Here is an 18,582-nt window from a genome sequence, read left to right as displayed (position 1 = left end):
GGGGGGGGGGCTGTAGGGGGGTGTCTTGTCTTGTTTTTGTTTTCTCAGTATCTCACTCTTCGGGGCTCTGACTCCAAGTGTTATTCAGATAACATTAACACTGTCATTATTTTATTAACAGGTGAGAATGAAGAAAGAAGCAGTCACAAATATACTTCTGGCATGACAGAGGGAGCCATTCCTCCCCTTTTAAAAGTCCCCGTAAGGGACTGAAAAGATGGCTCCATGGTTAGGAACATGTGTTGGTTGTTTTTGAAGAGGACCTGAGTTCAATTCTCAGCACCCACATCAGAAAGCTGTAACTCTTCCAGCTCCAATGGATCAGACACCCATCAGACAGACAGACAGACATAAGTAAATAATAACAAGTACTTAAAAAAATAAGTCCCCATGTAAACTATGAACTAATTATTCCACAATCAATCATGCCCCCAAATTAAGACCACTCCCCTAACAACACAACCCAAGTAACTACAAAAATCCTGACAGGCTTTTATAGTAACAACATTACCCTGCTACTGAAATACAGAAGTGGCCTCCACTCATTCAAAGTTTCAAAGTGAATCAAGTTGGTCAAAGAGAAAGCTCAGCACGTAAAGGGGCTTGCTGAATTGGCCTGACTTCCTGAGTTCAATCCCCAGAACCCTTACAAAGGTACAAAGGCAGAGAGAGAGAAACTGCACAAAGTCACCCTCTGGCATCCACATGCATGCTGTGGGGGCACAGCTCCAAGAATAATTTTTTTAAAATGAACCCAAATAGCAGGCCACTTAATCCGTTCCATACGCTGGCCACATGATTATCTTAGTGTGTAGTGTTCTTGGTGTAAACTACCATCTAGTACACTTAGTGGTTCCAGTAATGAGTTTATGCATTTATGAAATCAAGCCTGACATCCATGAGAGCTCATCTAAAAACTAAAGCTATCACAAATCCTCCATCAAGACATCTGGCCTACGGCTGGAGAGATGGTTCAGCAGTGAAGGGCACTGGATCGTCCTGGAGAGGACCCTAGTTCAATTCCCAGCACCCACATGCCAGTGTACCGCTGTCTATAATTCTAGTCCCAGAAGATCTGATGTCTTCTACTAACCTCTGAAGACAACCAGCACATACATGGTGCAGACATACATGCAGGCAAAACATTCATACACAATTTAAAGAAAAGAAAAAAAAAGATTTCTAGGTCCAAACATTAAATCAAGATTTAGCCAGTTCTAAAAATATAAAGGTTTTTTTTTTTTGCATTTACATGGTATAAAATATAAGCCACAGCTGCGTAAGATCTCTTACCATTTTTATGAAAAATTAAGCGATAAATCAGTTTAACTTTACTCTTAAGCTTCTGCCTTAAAGAAACCTAAACTTGGGGCTGGAGAGATTTCCCAGTGGTTAAGACCACTGACTGCTCCTCCAGAGGTCCCGAGTTCAATTCCCAGCGACCACATGGTGGCTCACAACCATCTGTAATGGGATATGATGTCCTCTTCCGACGTGTCTGAAGAAAGCAATGGCGTACTCATGTACATAAAATAAAATTAATAATTAAAACAACAACAACAACAAAAACCCTAAACTTGTTTAGGAAGTTGGAAGAAGATGTAGATGATCAGGATAGGACATAGTGGGTACAACCCTATAATCCTAGCACTGGGAGGTAGAGGCAGGAACATCATTCATTCACGGTTATCCTCAGTTACACAGTCAGTTTCAAGGCAGCCTGAGGTACATGAGATCCCATCTTAGGAAAACAAATGTGTTTTTTATCTCAAGCGGAAATTATACTGAACTTAGCTCAGACCTAACAGGCATGAGTATGTCCGTGCACATGCATGACCGCGTAGCCAGTGTAAGAGGGGCAGCTAGGGTAGCAAGGCATTGTACTTACAGTAAGGACGTAAGTTAATACACTATGTACTAATGACGGTCAGGTAAGCATCTAAACCACCTGCAGCAACTCACTGTCCTCTTCAAGTATTATGTATGCACTGTCCACACTTCATTTGTCACTGTGTGACTTTTCTTTTTTTATTGCTGCTTTGTGTTTTGTGAGAGAGTAACTGAGTCACTCTGTAACTCAGGCTACCCTGGCACTCATGTGAATCCTCCTTTATCAGCCTTCCCTACTTGTTACTTTTTGTCAACTTGCCACAAGCTAGAGTCATTTGGCAAAAGGGAACCTAAACTGGGGGAAAAAGGTCTCTATCGAATGGCCCGTGGCCATGTCTGTGGGGCATTTTCTTAATTAATAACTGAGGTGGGAGGGCCCAGCCAACTCTGGTCAGCACCACAACTGGACAGGTGGTCCTGGATGGTATAATAAAGCAAGCTGAGCAAGCCAGAGGGAGCAAGCCAGTAAGCAGTGTTCCTCCTCCATGGTCTCTGTCCAGGCCTTGCCTTCAGGTTCCTAAATGAGTCTAGGCCCTGACTTCTCTTCATGATGGACTGTAAGCTGTAAAAATTAAATAAACCCTTTCCTCCTTAAATTGCTTTTGGCCATATTTACCAAAGAAGGAGAGTAAGCAAACTAGAATAGCTCCCAAGTGCTCAGATTATACAAGTAGCCTCCACGCTTGGCTGCACTATACTTTTACTGACTGGCAACCGAGTAGGTCTGTCTACCAGCATCACGACATGCTGAGCAATGCTTTGCATAGGACATAAGGACAGCTACAATGAGCTACAATGACTTGATTAGATTACAAGAAATTTTTGGTTCCATTATAGTGGGAATTATAGTGGGAATGGCGCTTGTACACGCCCACTGTTCACAAAAATTCCACTGTGTGCAACACAACCTGTCTTCATCACAATGTATCTCATCTCTGCTATCATCTCTAAGGAGGCAAGTCCCCAGTCACTGACTGGTGCAGTCAGTAATAGAAAGCGTGAGGGAATGGCCTTAATCTATAGCATCTTTTGGCAAGTACACCCCAGACTTAACCTGTTTTCACTGTCAAAAAGTAATTGTATCTTGCAGATGTTTCCTCTGCTTTAATTCAGGCTCACCCTCTGAAGAGGAGTTGACAGCCTAAGAACCACCATCATCCACTGAAGATGTGAACCTTCTTCAATAAAGACTCTATCTTACTTTCACATGTGTTTTAAACTCTTCCTTAAAACTTTCCAAAGTAGAACTGGTGGTTTTTGCTAAGTCCTCTTTTATAACCCAAACCTCAATGTTCACCATGAGTTTTGATACATGAAAAGGAATATGATATTGATAATAAGGATGGATCTAAAAATAAAAAGTTTATGGAGGCCTAGGAATATGGCTTAGCAGTTAAGAACACTGGCTCCTCTTCCAGAGGATCCAGGTTCAATTCTCAGCAACCACATGGCAACTCACAACAGTCTTTAGGTTCCAGGGGATCTGACGCCACCTTCTGGTCTCCTCTAGCACTGCATACATATGACGCACATAAACAGAAGTAAGCTGATGATTTAAAACATGGGGAATGAGGAACTCAGGTGAAATGGTTTGTCATTCCTCTTTCCATGTGATAGACGAAATGGGACCTTTTGTTAAGGCTTGGACACACCTGTCTTGACACATCTGCAGTTGCTATGTCTCTCTGTAGATGGATGTTCAATACAGCAGGCAGTGTATTGTCACATTAAATCTTTATAGTTTAATTGTAAAAGTTTTTTGACTTTAATGTTCAACTGTGACAGCTTTCCAAAAAGATTCAAACACCCCCTAGCGATGTGGTGCCAGTCTTCATTTTACAAGAGTTTGTGAGGGGCTCAGAACCAATGAGTCTAGAGCAGTAGCCATAGCTACACTTCTCTGTTCCAGCACACAGCATCTGCAATCAATAGATAATTCCAACAGAGACAGACGATTTAGCATAATATAAGAATACACAGCAGGCCATTAGATCCTTTATCTGAATGATGAAAATTGACTCTGAGAAAAATATACAATTGTCCAGTATATAAAAGGACCAGAGCTTAATCCCCCCCCGAAAAAAAACACACGGGGGGGGGGATACTAAGCGTGCTGAACACATAGCTCCGTTGGTAGAATGCTTGCCTAGCATGCATTAGTCCTAGGTTATTCCCCAGTACTACTTAAATGAGGTATGGTGGCAAATGCCTATAATCCCAACACTAGAGACAGAAAGATCAGTAGTTCAAAGTCACCCTCCTCAGCCACATAGTGAATGTGAAGCCAGCCTGGACTAAATAAGGCCCTAGGTAGGGGGGAGGGGACTGGACAGAAATGAAAAGACAGAAGAAAAAAATATGTAAGTATAGTGGTGGGTCCATCTGGATCCTACTATATGGTTTTGTATTACATTTATGCTTTATGATCCAAAAAACATTACTGCAGTTGTCAAAATTTAAAGAAAGTGGGCTGGTGATCTGTAGGAGGAAATAAACTAAGTTGTTATAAACACAGGATCTGGAACGAAAATGCTTTTCTATTGTCACCACCTGCTAGCTTTGTGACATTATCCAAATTAATCTCTCTGTGCCTTAATTTTTCCATCTGTAAAGCAGAGTTAAGGACAGTGCTCGCGTCACAGACTTACTGTGAGCATTAAATGAGAAGTAGAGCATTTAAAGTGATATTCCTAATTGCTTTCATTCAGTAAATGTTAGCTATTACAACTATTACAAAATGATGCGACCACAGTGTGTGTGTACTGAAAGGCTTATGAATAAAGGTAAGCTCCAGCAGAGCAGAGAAGGAAATGAAAGTGTGATATCAAAAGCACACAGCAAGCATCAAGTGTGAATGACGCCTTCGAATGACCCTCTCTGTCAGGACACCATAAAAAGACTCAATTTCAACACACCTTCATCTCTATAAAAAGAACCTCACTGCAGCAATCAGCATTAAGAATCACTGGGCAGTGGCAGTGCACGCCTTTAGCTCCAGTGCTAGGAGGCAGAGGCAGGCAGATCTCTGAGTTTGAGGCTAGCCTGGTCTACAGAATGAATTCCAGGACATCCAGGACTATATAGAGAAATCCTGTCTCAAGAAACAACAACAACAAAACCCTAACAACAAACAAAACAAACAAACAAACAAACAAACAAACAAAACCAAAGGAGTTAAGTAGGGAAAAGTAATCAAGAGTTTCAGCTTGCCGGGCGGTGGTGGTGCACGCCTTTAGTCCCAGCACTTGGGAGGCAGACGCAGGCGGATTTCTGAGTTTGAGACTTCAAGGCTAGCCTGGTCTACAGAGTGAGTTCCAGGACAGCCAGGGCTACCCAGAGAAACTCTGTCGCGAAAAACCAAAAAAAAAAAAAAAAAAAAAAAAGTTTCAGCTACCCACACCACTCAACACGTCTCTTTCCACTGATATACCCCCCCAGTGCCTTCAATACCTGGCCTATGAAAATGGCTCCACAAATTTTTGATGAGGGAGTAAATAAAAATTCTTTAAGATTATGTCTAGGCAGTTCACATACAACGCTGACATATTCTTCTTTATAAATTACAACCCAATCTTCCCATGCAGAGAAACATACTTATAAATTACATAAATAATAAGAGTAGTTTTTGATTGATAGGAACTTTTATTTTTAATTATATCACTTACAAACATAATTTGGCTTACTCAAATAAATGAAGTAATCTAAAGAGAAAAGGTACTAAAGTTTCAACAGTCTGAGCTACGACAATGAGGCCGTCTCACAGAGTGTCTCACAACTAGCAGACACAGAAGTAAACCACGCCCTATCTACTCCATCAATCACACTCAATGATATTCACTAACTCAGGATACGTTTTCATTAACACCGCTGAGCACTCCTGGAAAACCGAAGTGATGGCTGCTGTTCCTAGAATGCCCAAGAGCAGGAGCAGGGTGTCATCTCACTAAGGCTCAACAGCACATCCTAAGTCAAAGGACAGCACCTGATTAGTGCTAGCAAACAAGAGTATTTCCACACACAGGCTCCCCAGGATGCTGAACTACAAATACATGATAATGAAAAGATTCAAATACGTCTTTTTCCAAGTGCAAACATCGTTCATCTAGTGCTCAGAGCAGTGGAGAGGCTCAGCACAGATATCAAACTCCAAACTCTGGCATATTCGGTGCTGGTGCATTAAGCATCCATTTTAAATACATACAGAAGTTTCTGCAATGCCCAAAGTAGGCAGAATAAGAGCATGGTACATAAACCGCCCCACACACACACACAATGAGAAAATTAAGTATGTTCTTATCCCTATGATTATAAAAATTGTATAAAATCTAAAGCACTGCAAGGATTGTTGGTGCACGTCTTTAATCTCGGTACTTGGGAAGCAGAGCCAGGTGGATCTCTGTGAGTTTGAGGCCAACCTGGTCTACAAAGTGAGTTCCAGGACAGCCAGGGGTACACAGTGAGACACTGCCTCAGGATCATGGATGAATGAATGAATGAATGAATGGAGGAATAGCATTAATAGTACTTGTTAGTTGCTTTTGAAACACTGAGCTCTTTCTCATCTTATTTCATTTTCTGACATTATTTGCCACAGTGGTGGGGGCAGGGGTGTCCTTTCCCACAAAGGGGAAACACTGCTCATCCAGTGGTTGTCAACCTTTCTAACGCTGTGACCCTTTACTACCAAAGCAATGATGGGTCTGAGACATCACTTCCTTCAAATGTAATGAGAAATATCTCCAACTCTATGAATCTACTAACATTTACCAACAAGGATATCACAAGGGGTTCTCAGAGCCAGAGTACATTATTCATAAATTTTACACCCATTTTTGTCTCACTCATCCCAAACCAGGGTATTTTATATATCCTAGTAATTTCTATAAAACTTTAAATGTTTTTAGATTTATCTTTTTACGTCCATGAGTGTTGCCTGCATGTATGTATGTGCACTACATTCTTACCCAGTGCCCATGGAGGTCAGGGGGTATCAAATCCCCTGGAACTGGAACTGCAAAGAGTTGTGAGCCACCATGTGGTTGCTGGAAACTAAACCAAGGTCCTTTGTAAGCACAACAAATGCTCCTAACTTCTGAGCCACTTCTCCAGCTCCTAATCTACATTCCTACTGTTTATGTAAAAATGTTTTAGAGGGTACATGAATTTCAAAGTCTTTGGGGACTATGCAGCAGAAAAGCTTGAATACCATTAATTTCAGAGTTGCCCAGGTCAATATATCAGCACTGCGACATGCGACTATTCACTATTCACATTTAAGATAAATTAAAACAAAATTCTGCTGTAGTCAGTCACTCTGGCACCATTTCAGTTATTCACAGCACCTGTGGTCATTCAGATGTAACGCCTTTCTACTGTAGCACAGAAAGGCCTCCTGGACTTTATGTGCTGAAAAACCAAGAACTTAATACTTGCCCCAGTCAACTTAGCTTAGAATAGTTTTAGTTCTTGGCCCAAAATCTCCACCACTTCGAACAGGGAACCACTTCAAAGTTGTCCCTGTAGAGAAACAGAATGGTATGACAAATGAAAAGACTTCTGACCTCCCCTTAGAGGTCTTGAGTATGTGGCCAAAAGCATCCTTCTAGAGGGCTTTAATACCCCAACAACATTCAACAGAGTAGCCATGAGTTAAAGTGGCTATTTAAAAGTTTGAAGTAACTTCATTGAAAGTAAACAAAATTTAAAACCCAGTCACTTGGGCACATTAGTCACATTCTGAGGGGCCAGTAGTCACATGTACCTGACAGCAATCACACTGAACTAACGGTTACAAACATTTCCATCAGCACAGGAAATTTTATTGGATGGCAATGTTTATACTCCATGGCTTGTTTCGTATTTTTCCTTTTTTGGGTTTTCAGACAGGCACTGGTTTAACTCAAGCCAACTTCTCTATATGGCCAAGAATGAATGACCTTGAGCTCCTGATCTTCCTGCCCCCACTTCCATCTGCCGAGATTCTACTGTTCTACCATGGCCTCTCTGCTGTCCTGGGAAAGGAACCCAATGCTTATCCATGGTGGGCAAGTGTTTCTACCACAGCTATACGATCAGCTGTTTTTACACGTTATAAATGTTTATCCTTTACTTTTCTTGTTGATATTTTGTGATGGTTAAGACCAAATTTACACTCTTATAGAAACACAACTATAGATGTATCTGCAAAAGTGTTTCCAAAAAGGTCTGAGGAAGGAAACCAACTGAATGTCATTCTCTAATGGGATGTCTCAGGCTGAATAAAACCCAGACAGCAAGCTGAACACCAGCACTCATCTCTCTGCTTGCTTACTGTGAAGACAATGTGTCCCTGCCACAATGGACTACATCTGCAAACTGTGACCAACCTACACCCTTCCTTCCTTCCTTCGACAAAAGTTGCTTTTGTAGAACATTTTGTTAAGCAATGAAAAGCAGTAACATAGAGACACTCTGTGTATCCCAGATTTGCTTGGCACTTCTCATGCAGCACATGCCAGCCTGGAAATTGCAATTCTCCTGCCTCTGCTTCCTGAGTGCTAGAGTTACAAATTGGCCATCAGGCCCAGATATATTCTTCATTAAAATAATAACAACAATAATAATAATAACAATAACAATAATAGTAGTAATAATAATAACGGGGCAAGAAATAACTGAGGATCCCATTCATTCAGTTCTAGTGAGAGCCTGTTGTATCTTTAAAGCTGAAAGCCCAATCGTCAGACCCACGAGACAGCGCTCTCTCTGATAACCAGGACAACCCTGACCTCCCTAGAGCTAGGCTGGCCTTCACCTTTTGCTCAATCTCCCTAACGTTGGGATTACAGGCTTTGGCCACCAGACTCTACTCAAAGCAACAGAATTTATTGGTTGTTTTTTGTTTCTAACAGTGCTGTGGATAGAACCCAAGGCCTTATAGTGCTAGGCAATAAATGCTCCACCACTGAGCCACACTCGCACCCTCAAACACGTCGACTTTCAAGTGATAGTAAGACAGAGGCAAGAGAATCAGAGTGTGTAACAAACAACAAGAGAGAGACCTCGCTGGTCTGCTTGTGTGGCTTACAGCACTTCTTGGAGATCTTTCAACACAAAGAAGAAAAGTCTTGTCTACAAACACCAAAGGAAAGTCCTCAGGGACGGGCACTCCATTAAAAGGCTTGTACAAGGAGAAAGGCATCTTTTGGCTCCAAGTTATCTCAGACCTATTGGTCTCACAAACAGAAAGCATAACTAAAACAAAAGTCCAAATACATTGTACTGTAATTTGGGTGCTAAATGATAAAATGTATTTCAACATAATGACAACTGATGAACAAATGTAAGCAATGTCTCAAGAAAATTAACTGTTTTGTTTGCTAGACAGAAGACTTTGATGGTTAACCGGCATGGAACAGACACAGCAAAGGCAAGTTTGTTAGGTCACACACAATACCTTGCCTTTCAACTTCTGGCAAAGCTAGACATATGCATCTGTTTAGAGACATAAAGCCAACCCTCAAGAGGCAAATTTTTGGCAAACACCCAAAAATATGTGACTTGAGAATGAGGTTTGCAGTGCATCAGATTAACTGACCTAAGCGTGAATGTGGCATCTGGCTCAGAAGTGAATGCTTTCATGAATCCTAAGTCAAGACAGATCTTTCAACTCCTCGAGATGATGGGGAAGATGGCTCCCTTTTGAAGTGATCACACTTGCAATCTGCTTTAGTCCTATGCCACTTAGTCAAGTACTACACTGCATACCATCACTCGAGTGTCTCATGCAACTCCTGCGTGTGTGTACACAAGCTGCAGCTGGAGTAAAAGCACTCAGACTGCAGGAGCCACATTTAACAGGGGGTTTGTGTCCTAATGCCGTCTGTCTAGTAAATAGCCCCACAAATAACAAGCACTCAAGGTTCATTTGGTGGGTGAACATATAAAGAAAAGTTTTATAAGAAAAAAATCATACAATGTACACAAAACAACACAAAAAAGAAAAAAGGAAAAAAACCCTCTATCTTTGTTTATCTGACTTCAAAATTGGGCTGGAATTGTTGGCAGACACATTTTCTTCTGGCAAACAAAAACACAAGAAAATTTCAGAATAAACAATCTGTGTAGTAAAGCAGTTCTAAACACATCTATTTATCCAAAAGCCAGAACAAATGCCAACATCACGGCAGACATCAAATGAAACTCTAAACAATGTTTGTATCTGATTTTCAATTAAAATACTGTAGCTTACAAATATAGTTAGGAACAATACTAAAAAGTTGAACTTCAGTAACAAAATCCAAGCATTTTTAATATTTTTAATCTTAACATTTTTGCTGTATAGTAACAAGTCCAGTCCAGGAAAGTAATTACTTTAAGACAGGAAGTTGGGTGAGAGCTAGGCTAGGAGTCAGCTTCCCAGGGCCTTTCCTAGGAGGAAGGCCACTCCACGTTAGAAATCATCTAAGTGGAAGAACTGACCACTACTCAGCTCTTCAAATGAAGATGAAATTATTTATTAGAGCTGGGCATGGTGGCACCTTCCTATAATATTCACAAGGTAGACGCAAGAGGACCAGAAGTTTACGACCAGCCTCAACTTCATTTTTTTTTTTTTTTAAAGATTTATTTATTTATTTTAGAGTACACTGTCGCTGTCTTCGGACACACCAGAATAGGGCATCCAATCTCGTTACGGATGGTTGTGAGCCACCATGTGGTTGCTGGGATTTGAACTCAGGACCTCTGGAAGAGCAGTCAGTGCTCTTAACCGCTGAGCCATCTCTCCAGCCCCAGCCTCAACTTCATTATCGAATTCAAAGTTGGCCTACGCTACATGAAATCCCATCTCAAAAAAAAATGAAAAAGGGAAAAGAAAAAAATTTGCTGGCGTGTATCTCTATCTATGTCTAATACGTTCATGTATTTTGCCTGCATGTATGTAATCCCGAGTTATCACTGTAGCTGGTGCCCCTGGAGTGAGATGTTTGTGAGCCTACATGTGGATGCTGTGACAGCACTGTGTGTAACCACTGAGTCATTTTCCCTTTGGATCTTTTACTGCCTTTACATAACCAAATGTCTATAGGAACTTCAAATATACTACAAAGGAAATACAGCTCACTCATATGGTATGCTTTCTCTCTGAGCCTCTGTTACTAAGGCTTTTGTTAACTGGTATTTGTAAGAATAGTTTAGAGAACACTGCAAGGAAGCAATGGTTTGGGCAGTTTATGCAGTATTGCCTACATCCTGTTAAGGTGTTGTTTGCTCTGCAATGCTGAGAACTGAACCCAGGGCAATTCCACATACTAACCACATGCTAACACTGACATCCTACCCCTAAGCGTACATTTAAGTAAGCTGTATTACTCTACACAAGAACCTCCTGGTTTGGGGGCTGGAGAGATGGCTCCTTAGTAATAAGCATTTGCTGCTCTTGCTGAGGACCCAGGGTTCAGTTGTCAGCACCCATCCACTTGATAGCTCACAATCATTCATAATTCCAGGTCCAGGGGATCAAATGCTTTCATCTGACCTCTGCAAGCACCAGACACTCACTTGTAGGCAAAACACTCACTTAAGATAAAATAAACAACTAAAATAGCCAGGCAGTAGTGGCTTTAATCCCATCCTTTAATCCCATCATTCTGGAAGCAGAAGCAGGTAGATCTCTGAGTTCAAGGCTAGCCTGGTCTACAGAGCAAGTTCCAGGAGAGCCAGGACTACATAGAGAAACCCTGTCTCAAAACTTCCCACTTCCACCCCTCAAAAAGATAGATAAATCTTTAAAAAACAAAAACAACCTTCTGGTCTTCATTTATTTTGTACAACTAAAGACAAGGGTATTACTGACTGGATCTTTTTTTCAGATTTGCCTTCTTTATGTGCATGAGTGGATGCCTATGGTGTGTATATGGTATGGTGTATACCAGCCTTCCATGTTTCTATGGTACCTAGAGGTGGCTGTAAACTGCCCTCTGAGCTGGCTCTCCAGCCCCTACATTTCTTTTTTGCATTTCTCATAAATAGTGACACAACAACGATTCCACATAACTGTTCTCAGCTGCCACTTCTAGAACCTGGGACCTAAGAATTTGTTTTGAGGTCAGAGGTTGTAAGACCTTAAGGCTATACTTTTCCTGAGAATAATCTTTGCTCCCTGGGCAGCTGCTACCTCATTAGTCTGTTTTCAGTGACTACATTTGCTTCTGTGCTGAAAATCACATTTACAGTTGTCTAAAAGGACAGAGCTGGGGGAAATGTCATTAACATGGTTTTTGTATTTGTCCCCAGTGCTGGGGACTGACTCCACAGCCTTATAGAAACTAGGCAAGCACTCTACCTCAGAGCTAACTCCTCAGCCTTTTGAAGCTTGCTTAGCTTTAATGCAATATTTTTAAAATTGGGTTCCAAAGTCCACATTTGTAATTTTTAATAACACTACTATCAACTTTCATACATTCAGTCACAGTTTGAATCAACTTGAAACAAACCTAGATATACCTGAGAAGAGGGAAACTCAGTTGAGGAAACGTCACAGACTACTTACAGCCAGGTCTGTAAGGCATTCTCTTAGTTGCTAATTGATATAGGTGGGCCCAGCCTACTGTAGGTGGTGCCATCCCAGGGAAGGTAAACCTGGACTATGAAAGAAAGGTAGCAGAGCAAGTTGAGGGAAGCAAGCCAGTATGTGGTGTTCCTCCGTGGTCTCTGCTTCAGTTCCTACCTACAGATTCCTTCCTTGCACTCCTGCTCTGGTGAGGTTGTTTGAATTAAAATGACCTCCTCGGACTCATATATTTAAATGTTTGGTCTCTAGTTGGTGGAACTGTTTTGGGAAGGATTAGGAAGTATGGCTTTGAGGCATGAGATGTGTCCCTGGGGGTAAGCGTTGAGGTTTCAGAAGCTCAATCTCTTCCTCTCTGTATCCTGCTTGAAAATCAGGTGTAAGCTCGTTTCTACTGACCCAGCACCATGCCTGCCTCAAGGCTTGGACCATCATGATCGTCTTGAACCAAGACTCACCCTCTAAAACTATAAACAGCCTGCAATTAAATGCTGTCTTTAATACTTTGCCTTGGTCATGGTGTCTCTTCACAGCAATAGTAAAGTAAGATATCTGGCTTCCCTAAATAATCGGCTATAAGCTGTTTGCCAAACAAACCCTTTTCTCCCCACACTGGTTTTGGTCAGTGTTTTATCACAGCAACAGAAAGTTACAAAAATAAATAAATAAAAAGAATACCTTCCAAAATTCTTTCTAAACTTTCTTAGATGAATCAAGTATTTATTCAGTGCATACTGAATGCTGGTTTGTGGAGGGACAAGACAGACCAGAACTTGTCTTTAATCTTTAATTCTGGCAGGAAATATCAACATTAACAAGAGTCTGAGTTTCTTGATTCAAGTCATTTTGAGCCAAGCACATTACAAAAGCAAACACTGGCCAGCCCTCCTTGTCTGTTAACTGTATGGAGCATCAGAGACTCCAGCATCATCTCATTACCTCAAAAGACTACAGAGTTGGAGGTCAACTTGGTCTTACCTGTCTGCAAACAGGTAAACTGATCCTCTAAATTCTTCAGAGGCTCAATCTCCTTTCTTTGCTTTAGATTTCCTTCTCATAACTGGACAATGAAGCATTCCAACTAGATATTCCCTGGTTGTTTGAGAAACAATTTTATGGAGAGATTTACATTCAGCAAGGTTTTGATATACACTTTGAAAATCCTACGAATAAAAATCAAGAAAACAGGCATAATTTACAAATGCCTAAGACATTCTCAGAACTCCAGAAAAGTTTGTGGGTGGATGCTATCCAGGACAGCTTAAAGGAACTGCCCTAGATTTAACATGAACGACCCTGAATAGAGCAATGAATGAAATCCAAAGAACAGCAGCAGTTTTTCACTGATACATATTCAGTGACATTCTTGTTTAGTTCAATAAGAATCCTCAAATGTACGTAAGCAAATAATCTAACTTAGCTTTCTAATAGGTATCAAATTCATCCAACAGTTGGTAATAATGAAACAGCTGTTTCTGGACCAAATGTTCTAAGTAACAACGTCTCCAAATGAACATCTTTGGGGCCAAGGCCTAGTGAACTCGGGCACATCTCCCCCAGTTCTGTGTGATTACCCTTACTTAAACAACTGTTCTTACTGAGTTTTATGGTTGTTTGCTAATGTGATCTTCTCAGTTATGACTGCTCTTAGCTGTTTTTCACAACCCAGAAAAAGTAGCCTTCACTGTCAGAAATGAACACAATGTAATGTTTTCAATGAAAACTGGGAGAAACTTTGAGCAGACACTAGAAAGAGGGAAGAACTTAACTAAATTACAGCTCCTTGTCTGCAAAGGCAGATACGAACGCCTAGACAAATCATTAGAACAGTAAACCGATATGCAGGCTGATGGTTAAAATTAACCCACATTAAGCCTCCGCATTTAAACACGCAGATGCGTGAGGATGGCCAGATGCATACTCGGCTTTTTTACTTGTCCGCATCCGGGCACCCAAACTAAAGCGGGAAAAAAAAAACCTGGGTGTCAAGAAAGGGCTTCCTCCGAATTAGAAGCCTCCTGACTCTCCAGGCAACCTGACTCTGAAAAGATCGCCAGTCCAAATTCCAAAAGAATCCTCAAGCAGACTAACGTTTAAGGTGTCCTCTACTGTCCTCTACCTCCACGATAACAATACACGATCTTTCCTTCATTAAGCCTTTCCAACTCTCCAAAAGCACCTCAAATCTTGCTAGTCCTTTCACCACCTCAAGTGACAAGCAATGCGACTGACACAAAAGGCCAGCCGTTCCAATGCTCTTTTTCTTAAAACTGCAGCACTGAAAGAAAAAAAATCTTACACTGGGCGCTCATCCGGCCCTCTGCTGCCCTTCCTCAAATCCATCCCAGCTGGAAAGCCTGGGAGCCCCTCCATCTGGGAACAAAGCAGTGCGGGCGACAAGCACCCGCGACAGTGCGGGCTCCCCCCGCTCACAATAAGAGAAACTACCAACTTCAGAGCGCAGGAACATCCTCAATTGGCAAGAAAGAGGGGCGGCGGCAGACACGCCCAACTTCAAACTCAGGAAACCTACGGGCTGGCGGCCATCTGGAAAGAAGCGCCCCTTCCCAGGGAGAGAAGAAAGAGGCGGAGCAGACACAAGGGGGTACCCGGGGCCCGGGAGGGGAGCCCCGCGCTCGCCCCGGCCCCCGCCCCCAGGCCCGCTTCCCCGCCTTCTCTGCCTCTGGTTCGCTGCCCCGGGCAGAGCGGCCGGTTACCTTGATGCGCTCCCGGCACTGGGACGGGGTCCGCTCGTAGCCCAGCTCGGCCAGGGCCCGGGACACGCGCTCGTACATGGCCGGCCCAGGGGCCTTGCTGCCGAATACCGTGCCGGCTCCCTCCAGCTGCTGGTACCGCGCCTCCACCAGCCGCTCGTTGCCCCACACAGCGATGAGCGCGTTCGTCTCTGCCGGCGTCCACGACATGCCCCGGCAGGCGGCGGCAGCGGCCGCCGCAGCCCCGCCACTGCCGCCGCCGGGCGAGAAGGAGACCGAGGACGAGGCAGCGCTGCGGCCCCCCAGCCCCAGCCCGAGACCCCCGGACGCCGCGGCCCCCGAGCCCGCCGAGCTGCCCGGCCCGAGAGGGGAGGCTCCCCGCGGCGTGGAAGGGTCGGAGAGCGATGGGTTCCCGTCGCTCAGGTCGCCAGGAGAAGCCGGGGAGAGCACCTCCATCTTCGGAATTTTTAGCGGCGAGTTGGCGGGCAGCTCCGAGCCACAGGGCGCAGCCATCTTCCAAGCCGCCGCCGCTGCACCGCCCGGAAGTGACGCACCCCTACTTCCGGCCACCCGGTCTCCGGGGCTGCCCTGGGGCCTGGCCCCGGGCTGTGTGGCTCGCAGAGAGCTGAGGGCGCGGAGGATGTATCTGGGTGGCTCAAGCAGCCCGCAGATCTTTTGCCTTTCCCCTCCAGCCCGTGGGCGCCGGGCGCTCCCCTCTGGAGACGAGAAGCTGGGACCCGGCGCACCCAAGCTCCGAGCAGAGAAGGGTGGGGGCACGAGGGCGCGGGAGTGAGGGACAGATCGGCGCCTTCCCACTTCCTCTCCAATCTCAGCTAGGGTGAGGCCCGCGAGGGGCTCGCATTAAGGACGAATTGGCTATTTCTGTTTTCCTGTCTCCTCCCCTGAGCCTCTCCTCCCTCTCACCCCGCCTTTGGGCACGGGGACCGTTGTCCAGGTTGGGGACTAGGAAACCCTACAAAGGGTATGTAAGAGGAAGGCAAGGCGCGAAGGCTGCTGACGGTAGTTCTGGACCAAACTTTCAGGAACAGATATGAGCTAGAGTTTGCACGCTTTAGCTTCTCAAGAAACTCATCCATTATAGAAACTGTGGTTGCACTCACGTGTGCTGCTAGGCAAACACCCTGTCTCTGAGCCACACCCACAAGCCCTCAGTTCCTCGTATAACCATAACTTGTTACTCTTAGTAGGTGTAGCCAATGATAAAGTAAATAGATATCTTCCTTGCTTTTTATACAGTATATATAATGGGGGCATGAAAGAGCTCCAAAACCCAGCGGAGTGACTATTCCAGTATCTCAATCCACTGTGAATTGGAAGTGGTTTAAAATTTCCCAGTCAAGTTCAAGGAAATGAAACCGTTCTTGTGACTCAGTACTAAATTAGCACTCGTCAGTCAGTCCTGAATATTTCCGTAAAGTCTTCAACGTTGAAGTAGCATACAGATAGTAGCTATAAGATACATCCTTGTTTGTGTGGTTTTATTTTGTTGTTTGACACAAGGTTTCTCTGTGTATCCCTGGCTGTCCTGGAACCAGATTTGTAGAACAGGCTGGCCTCAAACTCTGCCTGCCTCTGCTTCTGGCTCTGGAATGTCGAGATTAAAGCCCTGTGCTGCCATCACCACCTAGACAATTTCCATATTCCATATTCTTTAAAGCTGGAAATCTTAACTGTTTATCTTGGATCACTAACTTTCAAAACCCAGTAGTGGCCGGAGAGATGGCTCAACAGGTAGAAGCGTTTGCTGCCAAACCTGAGGACCGAAGACAACGGACTTCCATTACTTGTTCTTTGACCTTCACACATGTGACATGCTACCCATATTCCCACACTTACACACAAAATATTAAACTTCATTTTAAAACGCGCTCGTTTAGTTTTATGTTAAACGTTTGCCTGCATGTATGTGTCTGTGGGTCCGTGTAGGGACCTGACGCTGGTAAAGGTCAGCAAAAGGCATCAGATTGATCCCTCAGAACTGGAATTACAAGACGTGCAAACCATCTGCAGGTTCTGAGTCCCTTGTAAGAGTAACTACCGAGCGATCTCTCCAACACCCACACAAGATAATTAAAAGAAAAAAAAGTTTAAGGGATTTGTTGAAGGAGTTATTTAAAGTGGCAGCTCCGGGGGGCACACTGCTGCTCGGCTCAGGTGCCAGAAACACCGGCCCTACCAACCATAGGACGCCATCGTGGGAGAAAAAGCTGAAGTCAGCCAGTTATAGCATGGCTGTAGTCGTTGTTGAAAAGCCAAAAGATTGTCTCGAAAAACCAAAAAAAAAAAAAAAAAAGAAGAAGAAGAAAAGAAAGAAAAGCCAAAAGATTATGCTTTAAGTAATAAAATCAGACATAACTATATTCATCTGTCATAGTTAAATGCCACCATAGCAGGTTTTCGTCCCAGCACTCAGGAGGCCAAAGCAGATGGATCTCTGTGAGTTCAGGGTCAGCCTGATCTTACATGAGTTCCAGGCCAGAGCTACAAAATGAGACCACAGTATTTTTGTTAAGTTTACTGTATAAAGAAGTCTAAGAACCGTTATAGAATTTATTTGCTGAAGTTCTACTATAGCCAAAGATGACCTTGAACTCCTGATGTGCCTGGCCCTGCCTCTCATTCACTAGTAATTCCCTTTCATCCAAAAGCAAGACACAGTCATCTTGGGTACCGCTGAGGATTCTGAAGTCTGAATGCCTGGCTTCAAGTTCCACTTCTGTGACCTGCAACAATTTCTCCACCTAAGAAGTGAGGCAGATCTCATAGCATTATTTAAGAATTAAATGGGTAGGAGCTGGAGAGATGGCTCAGTGATTAAGAGCAGTTTACCACTATCTATAATTCTAGTCCCAGAAGATCTGATGTCTTCTTCTAACCTCTGAAGGCAACCACCATATACATGGTGCAGACATACATGCTGGCAAAACATTCATACACAACTTAAAGGGGGAAAAAAAATTTCTAGGCCCAAACATTAAATCAAGATTTAGCCAGTTCTAAAAATGTAAAGCTGCTGGGCAGTGGTGGTACACGACTTTAATCCCAGCACTTGGGAGGCAGAGGCAGGTGGATTTCTGAGTTCGAGGCCAGCCTGGTCTACAGAGTGAGTTCCAGGACAGCCAGGACTACACAGAGAAACCCTGTCTCAAAAAAAAAAAAAAAGTAAACTTTTTTTTTTTTTTGCATTTACATGGTATAAAGTATAAGCCACAACTGTGTAAGATCTCTTATAATTTTTATGAAAAATTAAGCAATACGTCAGTTTATGCTAAGTTTAGGCCTTAAAGAAACCTAAACTTGGGACTTGGAGAGATGGCTCAGTGGTTAAGAGCACTGACTGCTCTTCCAGAGGTCCTGAGTTCAATTCCCAGCAACCACATGGTGGCTCACAACCATTTGTAATGGGAT

General features: G+C 43.4%; 1 protein-coding gene across 5 annotated transcripts in view; it reads right to left on the bottom strand.

Annotated features, from left to right (window-relative positions):
• The window catches only part of Msantd2 (Myb/SANT DNA binding domain containing 2), a 27,608-nt gene extending 11,924 nt beyond the window's left edge, over positions 1–15,684 (bottom strand). For 3 of the 5 annotated variants that reach the window (XR_003709797.1, XM_028755823.1, XM_028755824.1), the window contains exon 1: positions 15,157–15,684. Coding sequence is in view for 3 of the 5 variants with exons in the window: in XM_028755823.1 (XP_028611656.1) it covers positions 15,157–15,666 (510 nt within the window). In the remaining 2 variants the exon portion in view is untranslated. Of the gene's footprint in view, positions 1–13,417; positions 13,532–15,156 lie in introns of all 5 variants that reach the window. The other 2 variants (XR_003709798.1, XM_028755825.1) reach the window with 2 other exon arrangements.
• Between the last annotated feature and the right edge of the window lie 2,898 nt (positions 15,685–18,582).

This window comes from Grammomys surdaster, unplaced genomic scaffold, assembly GCF_004785775.1.
Source record: "Grammomys surdaster isolate TR1022 unplaced genomic scaffold, NIH_TR_1.0 126086, whole genome shotgun sequence".
In the NCBI taxonomy this organism is placed as follows: domain Eukaryota; kingdom Metazoa; phylum Chordata; class Mammalia; order Rodentia; family Muridae; genus Grammomys; species Grammomys surdaster.
Note: the sequence above shows the minus strand (reverse complement) of the source record. Positions and strands in the feature narration are given on the sequence as shown.